General features: G+C 36.3%; 1 protein-coding gene and 1 pseudogene across 1 annotated transcript; both read left to right on the plus strand.

Moving 5' to 3' along the window:
- The first annotated feature begins 1520 nt into the window (after positions 1-1520).
- Positions 1521-4953, plus strand: LOC124915779 (annotated as a pseudogene).
- A 7663-nt stretch (positions 4954-12616) lies between these two features.
- Positions 12617-13339, plus strand: LOC124915780. The gene is made up of 2 exons (XM_047456542.1): positions 12617-12770; positions 12834-13339. Exons 1-2 carry the CDS (start codon positions 12617-12619, stop codon positions 13337-13339), a joined length of 660 nt encoding a protein of 219 aa, XP_047312498.1.
- The last annotated feature ends 4469 nt before the right edge of the window (positions 13340-17808 follow it).

Here is a 17808-nt window from a genome sequence, read left to right on the forward strand (position 1 = left end):
ATTTTTATAAAGTACTCGTTTTTTTTATATTCATCTTCTTGTTATTTAAAAAAAATATTGTAATCTGAAAGATTTGAGGTAATCTACCAATTTTCATAAAATAATATATTTTTATCCACTTTTTACTTTTTACTTATTTAAAATTTAAACATTTTAAAAATTATTTTAATTACAATTCTTTTTATTAAATATAAACAAAATCTATTTTATTTTTTACTTTAAAAAAATAAAAGTATTATTATTATAATAACTATGACAAATTAATTTTAAAATGGTAAATAATCTAAGTTAACAAAATTTTATAATTTGAAAGAATTTATGTAATATGATTTACAAATTTAATTAATAATAAAATCATTTTTATCCACTTTTTACTTATTTATTTTTTAAACATTTTAAAAATTATTTTATTTACAATTATTCTTATTAAATATAAACAGATTTTTTTTTTACTTTAATAAATTTTAAAAATAATTGTGATAATATTATGACAATATTATTCATAAAATGGTAAATTATTTAAGTTAACCAAATTTTATAATTTGAAAACATTTATGTAATATGATTTAAAATTTTAATTAATAAAAAAATCATTTTTATTCACTTTTTACTTATTTATTTTTCAAACATTTTAAAAATTATTTTAATTACATTTATTTAAATTATATATAAACAGAATTTATTTTATTTTTTACTTTAATAAATTTTAAAAATTATTGTGATAATATTATGAAAATATTATTCTTAAAATGGTAAATTATCTAAGTTAACAAAATTTTATAATCAGAAAAAATTGATGTAGTATGATTTCCAAATTTAATTAATAAAAAAATCATTTCCATTTTATCTTCTCATCTAATTTTCACTAAAGTATATTTAATGATTTCAATTATACTTTTTTAATAAATAAAAATTTAAAATATTCACTATTTTTATGATTTAAATTCATTAAAGATTTTTTTTCTAAATATGGATAAAAACATATTTTGATTTTTAATTTTTTAATTTTTTTATAATTTAGTTGTATATATATTTTCCACCATTCTCCTTCATTTCGTAACTGTATTTTCAAGCACAACACATCCTCTGTCTTTCTCTCATTCACAGTTCAATCGAATTGCCTATTCACTTTTTTTTCTAAAATGTCTGGAAGAATTGGAGGACGCGGAAGTCTAAGAGGTCAATCTGACCGTACTGATCAGCCTTTACCGCAAGCCGGACGTGGACGTGGATGCTTTGGAGGAAGAAGAGGTCAATCAGACCGCACCGATAAACCTTTACCGCAATCCGGACGTGGACTTGGACGTGTCGGAGGAGGAAGAGGTCCATACCGCTCCTACGTACTTGTATTGTCCTCTACCTCTTCTTCATCTGCAGATTCCTTAGTTGTAGATGTGGAAATGAAGCTTAACTTAGCTTCACCTTCAAGAGCTGTTGAGACTCTGCAAAAGTTGTCCAATGCTTTTGAGACTCGATCTCTTACACCTTTGACCGCGACAACCAGACTGCCGGATAGACCAGGTTTCGGTAGAGCCGGTAAGAAGATCTCGGTCCGAACCAACCATTTTCCAGTTGAATCAACTGGACATGATGTATTTCATTACAATGTGAGTGTATATTATTTGATCGGCTCTTATCATTTGATGTTCATGTGTTTCTTTTGTTTATATAATCTTTACAAATAAAATGTACAGGTCACAATCACTCTAGAGGTGACATTGAAGAAAGTATGTAGGGACGTCATGAATACTTTGATCGAATCTAACATGGAGTTGTATCTGGGGAATCGGTTACCTGCATATGATGGAAGAAAAAACATTTACAGCTTGGGGCAAATTCCTTTTCAGTCCAAGGACTTCCCGGTGAAACTGCTTAAAAAGGATGGAAATAGAAGGTGACTTTTTAGTGTTTAAAATTGCTTAATGTTTCACTTTACTTATTTGATTTGACTTGAGATTAACAATGGATCTTTCTCGACGCAGGAAGGAGAGTCACTTCAATGTGGCAATTAAGTTTTCTGCTAAAGTTGATCTGTATCAGCTTCAAGCATTCTTACATAGGAAGCAAGGGAATCTTCCTCATGAGACGTTGCAATCTCTTGAGATAGTTCTCCGAGCAACTCCGTCGGTTATGTAAGAACATTTTATGCTTCAATTCATTTCCTTGATCAAAATGTGCTTTTTCTTTTGTTTACCAAATTAAAATACAATTTTTTTTGCAGGTATACCGTTATTGAAAGGTCATTCTTTTCACCAAGATTTGGTGCAAAGGGGAAATTGGATGGTGGCCTAGAGTATTGGCAAGGGTTCTACCAAAGCCTACGACCAACTCAAATGGGGCTCTCGCTGAATATTGGTATGTAGCTTTAGTAGCCTATAAACATGTTTTACATTTTTACTAACTCAGCATCTAATTTTTATTTTGTAGATATATCAGTAAGGGCATTCTTTGACCCCATCCTGGTGACAGAGTTTATTCAACAGTATCTTCACATTGGAGATCTGTTTAGGCCATTAACTGACCAAGACTGTAAGAAAGTAAGTTTCAACTTTCTCTTAGATTTTTATGAATGTTTGAGTGTAAACTTAACTAGGATCATAAGTCACTTAAATGTGTTAATATTATTTTTTCAGATCCTGAAGGTCTTGAAAGGTATGACTGTGAAAACGACTCACCTGAACAATGTCATGAGCAAAAAGATAGTTCGTCTATCTCAACAACCAATTGGTGAACTGATGTAAGCTATTTTTTCATACGATCATATCCTGTTTAAATCTATTTTCTCTTTCCAACTATCCGTTCTCACTTTTCAATCTTGCTCTTGTATAGGTTCACGTGTGATGACGGTGTTCAAAAGAAGTATGTGGTCCAATACTACTTAGAAATATACCGTATCACACTTAGGTATCCTTCCTTACCTGCAATGCAGTATAGAAGTGATTCCAAGCCTATTTATCTGTCATTGGAGGTACTTAATACTTGAACTGATCTTTATTTTATGATATAGTCTTTATTTTCCTTAATTACCTTTGTTTATCATTTTTCAAAAACTCATTTCCTTTATTTTGATGACGCTATAGTTGTGCAAAATCGTGGAGGGGCAGAGGTATATAAAGAGGTTGAATGAGAGGCAGGTAACCACTCTTTTGATGGCTACCTGTCAAAGACCCGTGCATAGGGAACAAAACATCAGACAGGTACTTTTGTATCCATTGAACCTAATCTTTCAATGTTTTTTTATTTGTTATATATTTAGTCCTTTTATTGATAATTTTCTTCTCCAGATGGTCAGGAAAAACGATTACAACAATGACAAGTTCGTGAACGAATTTGGGTTGCATATACAGCCTGAACCTACAGTGGTTGAAGCAAGACTTCTTCCACCTCCCATGGTAATTCTTTAGTCTTGTAATTATTTGGTTTACGTTTCCATTACTAATCTTTAATAAAATTATTGCGCTGGTTGTTGCAGCTCAAGTATGATGGGTCACAAGAGGCTCCAAGTGTGGGGAAATGGAATATGTTGAACAAGGTATTGTTTTACTTGGATGTGTGCGCGCATACCACCTCCCATTTTATATTGTAGCGTAATTATTTGTCTTCTTTATGTTTAATATGTTCTTATTGTGGCAGAGAATGTTTAACGGGGCCAAGATAGATTTCTGGATCTGTGTCAACTTCTCAAAAATGAACCAAAATCAGGTCGGCCAGTTCTGTTGGGACTTGGGGCAAACGTGCATAAGTAAAGGGCTGGTATGCATTCTTTCCATCTCACCTCGAGCTTGTGCATCTTATATATCTTATGAGAACCTATCCTTAATGTATCTGCTCTTGGATTGTGCATTTTTGTACTTAAATTAAGTTACTAATAATATATGTTGTGTAAATGCAGAGATGGTGTTAGCGATGGCCAATTCAGCCATGTTTTTCTCTTTGAGGTTGATGCAATTCGGAAGGTAGTTTTTACTTTTAATATGGCTATATATATATATAAATGATTGTTGTTTTGTTTTGTATAGGTATTTGTGAGTTGAAAAATATATGTTTGGTGCAGGCATGTTCTTCTCTAGAAGAAAATTACCTTCCGAGGATCACATTTGTGGTTGTGCAGAAGAGGCATCACACTCGCCTCTTCCCAATAACTCATGGCGACAGACATTCAACCGACCGGAGTGGAAATATTTTGCCAGGTAATATTATTGGTTGTGGTTTGTAATTGTCAATGGGTTGGTTGATTGATGTAAATACTAAATCTGATTGATTTGATCTTCATATGTAGGTACGATTGTTGATATAAAGATTTTTCATGTAAGGGAGTTTGAATTCTATCTATGCAGTCATTCAGGTATCTAGGTAACTACTAAAAAAAATTAATTAGATATTTTTTATTGGTTGAATATATATGAAGCAATCACTAAGATATTTGGTAACAAACTGAAACAGGGAACAAGTCGGCCAACACATTACCATGTGTTGTTTGATGAGAATGACTTCAGTGCAGATGCATTGCAAGGACTCACTAACAGTTTGTGTTACACGTAAGTAAAGACTTAATCTTTAACCTATATTGTTGTAATTATATAATACTAAGTAATCGGGTGTTTCTTTTCAGCAATGCGAGATGCACTAGATCGGTGTCTATAGGTTTGTCCTTCTAGCTAACTAAACAACTAAACTTATGTTTTCTGATCAATCATTCTTCTTATGGTTTGATTTATTTGATGTGTAGTTCCTCCTGCTTACTATGCTCATCTTGCTGCGTGGAGGGCACGCTATTATGTGGAAGGTTACGTGGAAGGTGGTGTGGAAGGCGGCGTGGAAGGTGACATGGAAGGAGATGGAGCTGATGCTGAATCCACTAGTGTCAGAGTGAATACAAGGGAAGGGGATGCAGTTGTTCGGCCTTTACCTAATGTTATGGATAATGTAAAGAAATATTTGTTTTACTGCTGAACAACATTGTAATAAGATTTTTGTTGTAATATCAGTTTTTTTTATTGTTGTTGTTAAAGTATTAAATGGTGGGTAATTTAGATATGAAATAGGATGTAGGTGTTAATAGTTTTGTAATTTTTATGGGGGTTTTCTAGAAAGATTGTAACAATTTCATGACCCCTTTTAGGGATAAATATTATTATAAAAGTTGTGTTTGCAGTTAATTTTTACTTGTTTTGTGTTTTACATTTCCTTCTTTACTTTTATTAAGTTTTAACTCATGATCATTCATCAGGCTTTACATCAAAATATTTGTCAATTACATTACATTTTGATGGTATCTATATGCTTTAGTATTTAGTTTGGATGTGTCACCGCCTTTTCCACTAAGGTTTTGGATTGTCGAATTCAGTAACTCATCTCACATCTATACTAGATTAGCGATCCTCGATCGGCAAATACTGGGTGACGGCTTAGGAAGATGAAAAATCGGCGGTAATACCATCTTTATTTTTTATAGTTTATAATCTCTCGCTTATTCCAATTTTCGGCTCGAGTTTTGGATTGTAGCTGTCACTCTTACTAATAAGAATTTGATTGGCTTCAGGATAAAGACTAACGGTAATGCCATCGCTTTTTGTACGATAGTTATTACTCATTTCCTTTTTTCTGCCAGGGTTTTGGGTTATAGCTGTCTGTTTTCGGGGTGAACATATTATGGGTTGACCCAATTTCCAACCCTAACCCAATCCCAAAATATTAATTTGGGTAAGTTAATTTGAGTTGGGTTTGATTGAGTAAGAGTTGAGTTTAATTTGGGTTGGGTTAGGGACAAATTACCCAAATTATATAAATTTAATTTAATTCTCTTTTATTAATCCAATATAAACTAACCATCTTCCAACTTTAATATATTTTCTTAATTTTTACTACGTTGATCTCCATTACAGTCGAACACGTTTTTGACATGTTTAACACGTTTAATACGTTTTCACACTTATAACACATTTTCACACGTTTTCGGCAATTTTAACACGTTTTTATATGTTTTCACACGTTTAACACATTTTTGACATGTTTAACACGTTTTAATAAATATAAAATGTTTTGGCATGTTTAACACGTTTTTGACATGTTTAACACATTTTTGACATGTTTAACACGTTTAAATAGTTTAACACGTTTTGACACATTTCACACATTTTTAGCACATTTAACACGTTTTAACATTTTTTACATTTTTGTCACGTTTAACACATTTTTGACCTTTTAACATGTTTAACACGTTTTGACAATTTTTTGTCATGTTTAACAATTTCTTTGCAAACTCAACGCGTTTTGGCACGTTTAACACATTTTGACACATTTATAACACGTTTATCACGTTTGTTTTACATGTTTAACAAGTTTTTCACGTTTTTGGCACATTTAACATATTATTGATACGTTAACACGTTTTGACACATTTAACATATTTTTACGTTTTTGGCATGTTTTTGACATGTTTAACACGTTTTTGACACATTTAACACGTTTTTTACATTTTATATACGTTTAACACGTTTTGTCATGTATAACACGTTTTTAGCACGTTTAAATCTTGTTAGAACTTGTTAAAGTTGCCAAAAACTTGTTAAACATGTCAAAAACGTGTTTAACGTGAAAAACATGTTAAATGTATCAATAATGTGTTAAACGTATCAAAAACGTGTTAAATTGTCAAAAACATGTTAAACATGTAAAAACGTGAAAAACGTGTTAAACGTATGAAACATGTGTTAAACGTGTCAAAACGTGTTTAATGTGCCAAAAACATGAAAAACGTGTTCAACATGTTAAAAACGTGTTAAATATGTCAAAATGTATTAAACGAATGAAAATGTGTTAAATGAGTCAAATACATGTTAAATAAAAAAATAAAAAATTAATTTGGGCTACCCAACCCATACTCAACCCATAATTACTAATATGGGTTGGGTAAATTTAATTTGGCTTAAATATGAGTTGGGTAATACGAGTTGGGTTTACCCGTTTGCTCATCCCTATTGGGACTGGGGGCGTGTAAAGGTAAAGCGTTGTAGCTCAACTGATGGTGAAGCTAAATGAGGAATTGCATGCTCGCCTTTATAAAGAGAGAGAGAGAGTCGTGTCAAGGATCAACCTCTTACAGTCAAATCTCTCACCGACACTGTTAATTTACAGACGACTGGGAAGTTTACTAATAGGTACTTGAATGTACTGAGGTCATTGGACTGTCTGTTCATATATTTGATCTCAGTGGCGGTATAATTTACTAGTGAGTGGTCAAATCTTTGAATAAGCTTTTAGTACTATACAACTTTTTACCTATTGATTTATTCTGGAAATTCCAACATTAATTCTATTCTACTTTACCTTAATTCCGCAGTAATCGAACAGCTGAACACCTTTATGGTTATTTTGCAGCTGAAGCTCTAGGTCAAAAGTATATTGAGCTTCTGATCGATGACCTAGATCTTGTTGTAGCCAACAATATTGTGCAACGTGTGACGACGGGTGAGAACTACTCTGGCCAATTTTCTGTCAAGCACAAAACCGGAGATAGATTCGTAGTTGTCGTAACCAACACACCTTTCTACAATGATGACGACACTTTAATAGGTATTATACACGCTTGATACAATAAGAAGTAAGTTGAGAAGAGAAGAGTCATTATTCGCCTGAAAAGACGAAAGTAACCTATGAAATTGATTGAGATAGATGAGAGAAAAACAAAGAGATCTATTGCTCATTCATTACATATTCCAAAATCCTGAGCAACCTGAGTTAAATAACAATCCTCTCAAAATACTTCCCTCATTCTGTTAGGTACAAATGACATGGCCTAATAATATAATGGCCAAAATAACAAAATAAAAAGTTCAAGGATTAAACGAAATTAAGATAAACAATTAAAATATAAGAAATGTAATCTCCTGATGCTTCCACGTGGTTGCTCGTGGGCCTTTCAATCAAGATTTAATCAGCTATCATAACAATGCCTCCCCCTTCGGACATTCGGCGACCTCGACAAATTCGAATAAATTTCTTAGAAAATTGAACACATTCTTGTAGTAACTCCGGATGTCGGGATCCCAAAACCTCTCAATGTCCCTTTCAATTTCGCTCCATGGAGGTTTTTCATTCATCATCTTTATTATATTACAAGTCAAATTCCATATGTCAAAAGAAAAAACAAGATCTGAACTAACATCCTTATGTGTTACAGATTGTATGAGCTCAGGAGCCATCAAGTAAGGATTTTCCTTTAGAGAAGGTTCAGCTAATGGCCCAATAAGAGGTTTAGACCCTCCTAAATCCGCAATTTTGACAACTCCATAGGCATCAAGAAACAAATTAGCTCATTTGATGTCCCTATGTATCTCCTTCTTACTTTGCAGGTAATCCACCTTATTAAATGATTTAGGTAGCACATATTTCAGATATATGTGAAATTTTTCTCCTATAACTCCACTACCATAATATTGAACAATGTTATGGTGTTTTAGCATGTCCAGTACCTCAATTTCATGTTCTAACTCTTTTATGCATTCTACAGACTTTAGGTTGTCAAGGAATATGTAAACTTTTTCATTGCACCAAGAGAATCAATTCCTCTGTTGGAGGTACAATACATGCCCCCAATTGTGCATCTTCTCAAAAGTTTCCCCGTGTTTCATTGGGAACTTATTGAGATCATTCCTGGTTTGGAAATAACTTGAGAATTAAGAATATAATATGTGGGCTCTAGTGGAAGAGGCACAAGATGAACGTTATTATCATGCAACACCATAGTCTCGTCGCTCAGATTTTGGGTATGTCTAGGTGGACTTAATTTTGGAGTTTGTTGTGGCCAATCGGAAGCAGCTTTCTCCAAATCTTTGTATTCTGAGGGTTCATATGCACTGTCAAAAATATGAAGACAAACATTCACATTGTAAGATTTAAAGTAGTCTAACTCTAACTAAGCAGTCATTTTCACAGTATCCGTAAGTTCTGCAAATCGAGGTTCTTTAGGCAAAGCAAAAACCCTCACACCCTTGTTAAGTGTACTGAACCAAAAATCCACTAAAAAGAGATCTTTGATCTTATGATGTTGTTATTTCTATTGTTGCCATGTAAAGAAATGACGGTTGTAATGATCAGCAGCAGGAGGTTTCCAAAGAAGGGGATCAGTGAGGGAAATTTAAATCCCTTATGCATCAGATATGCCAGCAGACGAGTGATGTTTTTATCCCCGTCCAGTCCACAATCTGCTTACCTCTACCAAGTCAGCTCTGCCATCCAGACTGTCTCCTTCAGATTACAACTCTTCACTTCAAATACTTCTCGGAAAGAGATCTCTAACTTAATCCATATGTTGAAGTAAGGAGGTTTCCAAATTTTTTTTATGTCTACATTCAGACTCAAGCATCACCCAACAGTTCCAATTTGACTCATTCACCACAATAAGGTTAGTTTTCTTTAAATACTTTATCTCAACCACTAATCATGCCTTAGGAGAGCTTCAGTTAGAGTCACACCTCTATCTACCTAGATTTGTTGTATACCAATCAAATTAGTGCACAAATCACTCAACAACTGGTTGCCACTTTGGCGTACATAAGTCTGAAAACAAGCTTCCAATTGGCATGTTATGTTGCTCGCAATCACAAATGAGAATTCAATTATCTCTTGAGGATGACGATTCTTTTCCTTATCACATGTAGCCTCAAAGTCTATGACAACAAAATACTGTAAATCTTGGAACCAATTATCATGGGGTAATTTTGAGAAAAGATGGTATATGGAGCATAGAGCAGATGCTTTTCTGCTGAAAAATGGTTAAAAGGTGTTTGAAACACATTACTCACCTTAGGATGAAAATGTAACTATGTGTTGAATCCTTTTATGGACGTCGTTGTGGGTTTCACTTTGAAAAAGGTTCAACAGGTTTATCGTTGATTCGATCTTCAGTTTCCAACGTACTACTATCAAGGGAGGTTACAACGTCTTTTAACTCCAGAAATCTATCAATCGAGTGCACCTCCTCCTTGACCTGTAAACATTTTATTGACGCCTCCCAGTTACTTGTCCTCGTTCCTCGCTTTAGGTTTCTCTAGTCGATAGGGGTATCGCAAATCGAATGACCAAATCGCTCCAAAAGTGCTTTCTTGATGTTCATCCATGTCATTGCCATCGTCGGGTTCTTTGTTTGCACAAACAAATTGTACCATGATCAGACGTCTCTTGAAAAATGGATCAATGAGATTTTTACCTTTGTCACTTTTGCACTTTTATCCATACAGAAGAACTGTTCTGCTGAAATCAGCCAACCTTCAACATTTTGTGCCATCGAACTTGGGAAAATCTATTTTCGTCAAACAAATCAGTGGAACATCAGATTTATCCACTAGTGGTGTATTTCGGGGCGAATTTGTTAACTCATCTGAAAGACCAACTCCATCTCTATTTGCCATTATGTGTGGCTATTCTTCAATCGGACCTATTTTATTTTCTATCCATTTTCGCATTTCTTCAAACTTTTGGGAAATCGAAAATAGCGATGTACGCAGGAAGTCATTATCTGACTGATGTCTGGTTTCGACCATCGTGAGAATCGTCGGCTCTAATACCATTTGATACAATAAGAAGTAAGTTGAAAAGAGAAGAGCCACTATTCGCCTGAAAAGACGAAGGTAACCTGAGAAATTGATTGAGATAGATGAGAGAAATACAAAGAGAGTTATTGCTCATTCATTACATATCCCAAAATCCTAAACAGCCTAAGTTAAATAACAATCCTCTTAGAATACTGCCCTAATTCTGTTAGGGTACTAATGACATGTCCTAATAATATAATGGCCAAAATAACAAAATAAAAAGTTCAAGGACTAAACGAAATTAAGATAAACAATTAAAATAGAACAGATGTAATCTTCTGATGCTTTCACGTGGTTGCTCGTGGGCCTTTCAATCAAGATTTAATAAGCTATCATAACATATATGCGCATCGAATGATTTACGCCCATACCAAAAAACGAGGCCTTCATTTCAATGTAATGAGAATTTAGACACAAGTACGAGTTTTAGCCGTCCCCGACTCCCTCAGCAGCCACTCTAAGTTGTCATTGCCTCGAAAATATACAATTTGGTTAGATCCTGCAAGAAGTAAAAAAAATTAAGATAAATATAATATTTTTTAAAAATTATGACCATTTTACCCTTACTAATATTTTTTTTTCTCGCTACCCTCATTTTCTCTCCTCTCCTTTATTACTTCTCATCTGGAAACCAATGACGCCTCCCCCCAACTCCCAAGATACATCGGAGGACGACAACGAGACCCACCTACAACGCCGGAAGACGAAAACAGGTTCCTCGACTCCAACAACATCGCCGGACCACGAACGCATGCAAATCTAGACCCGACCGACCAGCATCATCGCCATCAAAATAGGTATGTTTTCATTCCCATTTAGTTGAACACACAATATCTGAAATAAAATATGAAATATGTTTGGTATGTTTGCAATGCTGTGTGAAAATGCGCACCATGCAATTTGCATTTGCGTCTCATGCACCACGCAATTTGCGTTTGCGTCTCACCCTTCACGCAAAATGCGTTTACGTCCCACGCTCCACGCAAAATGTGTTTGCGTCCCACGCACCACACTATAATAATATGGTTTTGTTTACTGCACTAACATTTCAATTTGTATCAATTGTAGATCCCAATTTATTTGTTAGCTATTTTGTCCTCTATGATGGAGAGTGGAAATATGATGATGATGTTAGTTCTTTTGTCTCAAGTTCATGCATAGGTGTGACTCTATCCCTAAATACTACATATAATGAATTAATTGACATTGTCTATGATGCTATTCGTGTTGTCAAATTGAGATATAATTTAGTGTTCAAAATCAAGTATAATTTGGTTTTGAAAACTACTCCTCTTACTGTTATCCGATATGATAGAGATGTGATGTTCTATGTGAAAGAAATTTTGACTTCACCTCACCAGCTTCGCACTCCTCTATGTGTCTATTTAGTAGAGAAGTCACTACCTTCACACCCAATTCATGAAAGCAAAATACTAGGAGAGGAGGTTCCTAAATTCCCTATATTTGAGTATGATGTCTTACAAAGTCAAAATGACATACACCATGCAGATGAAGGACAACAAGTCCCATGTTTGCGTCCGAGTGAATTGGTTGCTAGTACCCTTCCTTCTTTTGCACCCCGATAACCCATCACTTCCCATATCAGGAAAACATCCATTCATATTGAGTGGATTGATTCATTTGAACCAATCGAGGTTGAAACACATGCTCAATTAACCCTTGAAAGCGGGTTAGAAGTGGGTATGTTTTTTGAGGATAAAAAAGAACTTCAATTGAGGGTGCATAGACATGCGATGGATAATCATTTTGAATTCAAAGTGGATAAGTCAACAAAAGATATTTTGTTTGTGAAATGTGTGAATTAGAACTGTAAATGGAGATTGCGTGTTATTAAAGGAAAATTCTAGGAGATATTTGAGATTCGAAAATTAGTAAAAGAACATGCATGCTCAATTTTGATGAGACAAGAGAATGTGAGGCAAACACCATCATGAGTAATTTGAGAGTGCATCAAACGTAAGTACATGGACCATCACCATGACCACATGCCTAAGAAAATAATGGAAGACATACAGACAAGCTATGGGTTTAAGCTGACCTATAATAAGGCTTGGAGGTCTAGGGAAAATGCCTTAATGGCGATGCGAGGAACTATGGAGGATTTCTATGGAAAATTGCCATCATACATGTTCATGTTGACGAAGAATAACCCAGGTACCATAACTGACATCCAGACGGATGAGCATGGTCACTTCAGGTATATGTTCATGTCCCTAGGCGTCTCAATTAGAGGTTTCAAAAACTGTTTCCGTCCTATATTATGTTTCGATGTTAGTTTTCTTAAGCAAAAGGTTGAAGGTCAACTATTGGTTGCGATTGCATTGGATGCGAATAAACAACTATATTATGTTTCTTTTGGCATCGTTGATTCGGAGAATAATAACTCTTGGACATATTTCATGCAACATCTAAGAGTGATAATTGGAGTAGTCCCGGATCTCGTCTTCCTATTTGATAGACACCCAAGTATTTTCTATGCTTTGTCCGCGGGTTTTCCAGAAGCACGTCACGGTGCATTCACATACCACATCAAAATGAATATTATGGCCAAATTTAAAACCGATAACTACCATATTGAGTTTGATATGGCTTCACGCGCATACATAGTGTCACAGTTCCATCAGCATTTTGACAAGATCAAGGCTAAAGACCCTCGGATTGCTGCCTATCTGGAACAAATAGGACTGAAGAGATGGAGTTGTACCTTTTTCACTAATTCGTGATACAGTCAAATGACAAGCAATTACGCTGAGAGCTTTAATAGTCAGAGCAGGAATGCTAGGAAATATCCCATAATAACATTAGCTGAGTATTTAAGATTCACACTACAAAAATGGTTTTATAATAGAAGAGTAAAAGTTTCTAACCACACAGAACGTTTATCTCCATATTATGAAAAGTTTCTAACGTGAATAAATCGAGAAGGACAGATTCTACAACATTAATACGCTTAACCGATTCGAGTTTCATGTGAATGACGGTGAACATGATGTTCAAGTTTATTTCCAAACTCGAACTTGTACTTGTAGGGTATTTGATATATCTGGTCTTCCTTGTACACATGCCCTGACTACTGCCCGTTTCCGGAAATTTGTTCACTATGAATGCTGCTCAAGGTTGGAGAATGATTGCATGTTTAATTTTAAGATTGAATTTATATGACTTAAATATCATTTTTCAGGTTTTACTCAACTGAAACTTGGTGCATGGCATTTGCGGAGACATATTATCCACTTTGTAATAAAGGTTCTTGGAATATTCCAAAAAATATCAAGGAATGAGTTTTCCTAAAACCGCCTGTCAAAGTTAAGAAAAGTCGGACAACAATAAAAAGTAGGCCATCATAAGGTGAGCATCATAAGGAATAGAGACGGTGCAACTCATGTGGCAGTCGAGGCCATAACAGGGCAACATGCTCAGCAGTGATGCTTGCACTATCTACTGCAAGATAACCTTTGTCACATTCTCTAGAACCTTCACAATTTAGGGCACGACCTTCACAATCTAGTACACAACCTTTGACACATTCTCTAGACAACATTTCTTTTGATTAAATTGTATTGTTTGTTTAGATTGAATCTCAATTCTATTGTTTGTTTGGATTGTATTGTTTGTTGAGATAACTTTCCTGAATGATATAATGTTGATTGTAGGGTTTGGGCGTGGTGCATAGGGCTTGGTCTTGAGCGTGGGGCTTGGGCGTGGTGCGTAGGGCTTGAGTGTGGGTCTTGGGCGTGGTGCGTAGGACTTGGGTGTGGGGCGTGGGGCTTGGTACACAAATAGTTCTGTTTTATACACAAATAAGTATGTTGTTGTTAGATAAAATTAGACCGGCTCACAGAACTTAACATAAATAAATCTTTTATGCAGGAACAAGGAACCGAACCGGTCAAACAAAAGAATCGGCTAAGAAAACTAGTCGGTCAAGCTACTAAACCGACCAAGAATACTTGAAACATGACCGCACAAAGAAAGGATCGGCCAAAGCTTAAAACCGGAAACATCAAACAGCCGATCAGCCACAAGGCAGAGGAATAACCGGAAGAAGTCCGGTTATACTACTCACACCGGAAGCCATCCGGTTAAGTCGAATGACCGACAAGTACAAGAAGACAATTCGGGTATCTGTTGTGTATGATACCAAAGGAACAGACTGAACACTTCCATATCTATACAAGTCTGAGGAAAGTCTGCAGGCTGCAGAAGACAGTCCTACAGGATCTTTCCACTTCAGGATAAGTCAGAAAGGAGATCTTCCAAGTACAGACAACTGTCTAACAGACAGTGTCCACATTGAGTAAAAGACAAACCTAGCAGGTTTGTCTTACATACCGGAAGAACAGACCGCCAGGTCTGAGGAGACGACCGCAGGGTCTGAATCACTGAATCACTGAACCTCTGCACCTCTGCTCAGCCAATCAGATTCAAGGAAGTGAAATATGACCGTTGGCATATTTCACCTATAAAAGGAGCAGTTAAAGAAGAGTAAATGTGGGACAAGTGAGAAATTCTAAGAAGCATTTAATCTACAAGTGAAAACAGTGCGTTCTATCTCCAGAGAAAGCTTGAGTGCTAGTGTGTGTATTTTACAATTCCGGTATAAATTGTAAGAGTGTTATCGAGCAGGAAATAAGTCTCGATCGGATTGTATTTGTATTCCTTAGTGAATATCCTTCTCGCGGTTTCGAGAGGAAGGGGTGACGTAGGAGTTTCATCTCCGAACATCCATAAAACTTATCTTGTCATTTACTTTCTGTCGGTTCCACTATCTAACCTATCCGTACCGCTTCAACATACTTAACTTCATCTAAGCCGAATCACCAGGTTACCGAAACCGACCCACCATTCTCTTTAACCTTCATCATCCGAAACCGGTTCTGCCTATCATACAAGTGTGCTGCTTCAACCTGAAACAAACATCTTCCGCGCTTGAACTTAGTTCAAGGGTTTGTGACAGTTTGTGTAGTATTAAAACCCCGATGTTAATCTCTAACAGGATTAACCACCACCCTTCGAGTGAGAACCGCTAACCGGTCCAACCCCGGTCCTCCAGCGGCTACCTAGATCCTAACAATTGGTATCAGAGCAGTTAGTTTCAATACTCAAGCAAGCATGTTTCAGGATAGGCCTCCAATGCTAGAAGGTGATGACTTTGCCAACTAGAAGGCACGCATGCACCTACACTTAATCACCTTGGATGATGAGATGGAGTCCATTCTGACCGAAGGACCGATATTCATTGATAAGGACAGAAAAGAATGGACAGCTGAAGACAGAAGAAGAAACAACCTGGATAATCATGCTAGAAACCGGATCTCCAACAGTGTGGACAGAAACACATACTGTAAGATCAGAGACTGCAAAACCGCGAAGGAGACATGGAACACGGTTATTCAGATCTTTGAGGGAAATGAAAGAACAAAGGAAAACAAGGTGATGGTAGCTACTCAGAAGTTTGAAAGCATCAAGATGAAACCGGGAGAAACAATGAAGGAGTACAGTGACCGGTTCACAGGTGTGTTAGATGAGCTAGCAACTCTTGGCAAGAGGTATGATAACAAAGAGGTCATCATGAAATCTTTGAGATCTCTTCCAAGTGCATGGGACATAAAGACAATGGTAATGAGGGAATCAAAAAGCCTACGTAAGATGAAACTACACGACGTATTCGAAGATCTTAAGGCATATGAGTTCGAAATGAGATCTAGGACCGAAGAAGAAGTCTCGGCCTCAACATCAACCAGAGCACTCATCACATCTACAGAACCGGCTATACCTGCACCGGCACCTGCACCTATACCCACCGATAAGAACCGCCGAACAGTTCACCGAGGATGCCATGGCTATGCTTGCACAGAAGTTTGGGAGGTTCATGAAAAGAAGCCAACCGACAAACAACTACTATGGTGACAAATCCAACATAAGGTGTTATAACTGCAACTGTTTGGGACACTTCAAGTGGGAATGCAGAAAACCGAGGAGGAATGACCGGAAACCGGACTACCAAAATAACCGAAACAACTATCAACAAACCGGTGAAGGAAGTGAGATTCAGAAAGCACTGATAGCCGATGATGGAGGAAGTCTATGGGCTCACAGTGACAGCGATGATGAACTCACATGTCTCATGGCAAATGAGGAACAGGTATTTGACTCTCCTTGTGAAGAATTTACTAAAGATGAGTTATATAATGCATTGAATGATATGGTAGAAGAGTATAAGAACCTGCTAGCCATGTTACCTAAGCAACTCCACCTTAGAACCGACCCTATAGTACCCATTCCAATAGAACTAGAGGTACTTGTTGTAACCGAACCAGAGGTCATAGAACCTGATGAGATCCCTAGCATAGAAACCGAATTAGAACCTGAACCACCACTTAGTACCGAACAGCCCAGTGAACCAGCTAGAGAACTGACCAAAGAGGAAAATGCCCGACTCCAATATAAGATGGCCGCATATAAGAGATCTAGTGATATAGTAAAGAAAATGTGCAGTCATTACAGACATCCCCGTTGCAAGTCTGGTCTAGGATACACAGAGAATAGCTCCAAAGACCAAAAACCCGTAGAGAAAGTAAGGTTTACAAGAAGTAAGCTCCCTCTTATAAGATTCCTCAAAAGCTCCTGGACCGCTAAAGAAGAGTTGACCGCATACTATAGGGAAGAAAAGCTAAAATACGACTATATTGGTCCAACCGATTCTGAGAAGTGGCTTGACCCTGTGAAGAGAAAAGCCGAAATTCTCAAATATAGGAAAGCCAATCCTGAACCGCATAGGTCAAACCAAAGATCTCCCTCATTTAAGACTTTTGTAGAAAAACCGAGACACCAAAAACCGAGTGCCAAAAGGACGGTTAAAACCTTAGCAAAGAAGGTTGTCCGGATTGTCAAGGTTTGGATACCCAAGGGACTAATCGCATGTGGACCCAAGTGAATGTGGGTACCAAGTAGTTGTAAATATGTACTTTTTGCAGGATTTAAAGAAACGGCTAGGAAACTCTGAATGGTACTTGGATAGCGGTTGCTTCAGGCACATGACCGGAAACAACAACCTGCTAACCGACATCAGAATAGAAACCGGTGCTCTAATTACTTTCGGTGACAACTCAAAAGGTAGAACTGTGGGCAAGGGTAAGATTGTTCATGGTAACTTAACTATTGATAACGTGCTCTTAGTAGAAAACCTACG

The sequence above is a fragment of the Impatiens glandulifera genome, chromosome 9, assembly GCF_907164915.1.
Source record: "Impatiens glandulifera chromosome 9, dImpGla2.1, whole genome shotgun sequence".
Classification (NCBI taxonomy): domain Eukaryota; kingdom Viridiplantae; phylum Streptophyta; class Magnoliopsida; order Ericales; family Balsaminaceae; genus Impatiens; species Impatiens glandulifera.

Coding starts and splice junctions, on each gene's coding strand:
- LOC124915780 (XM_047456542.1), top strand. CDS start 12,617: ATGGAAGACATACAGACAAGCTATGGGTTTAAGCTGACCTATAATAAG. Junction 12,771..12,833: donor GTTGACGAAGAATAACCCAG/GTACCATAACTG, acceptor TCATGTCCCTAG/GCGTCTCAATTAGAGGTTTC.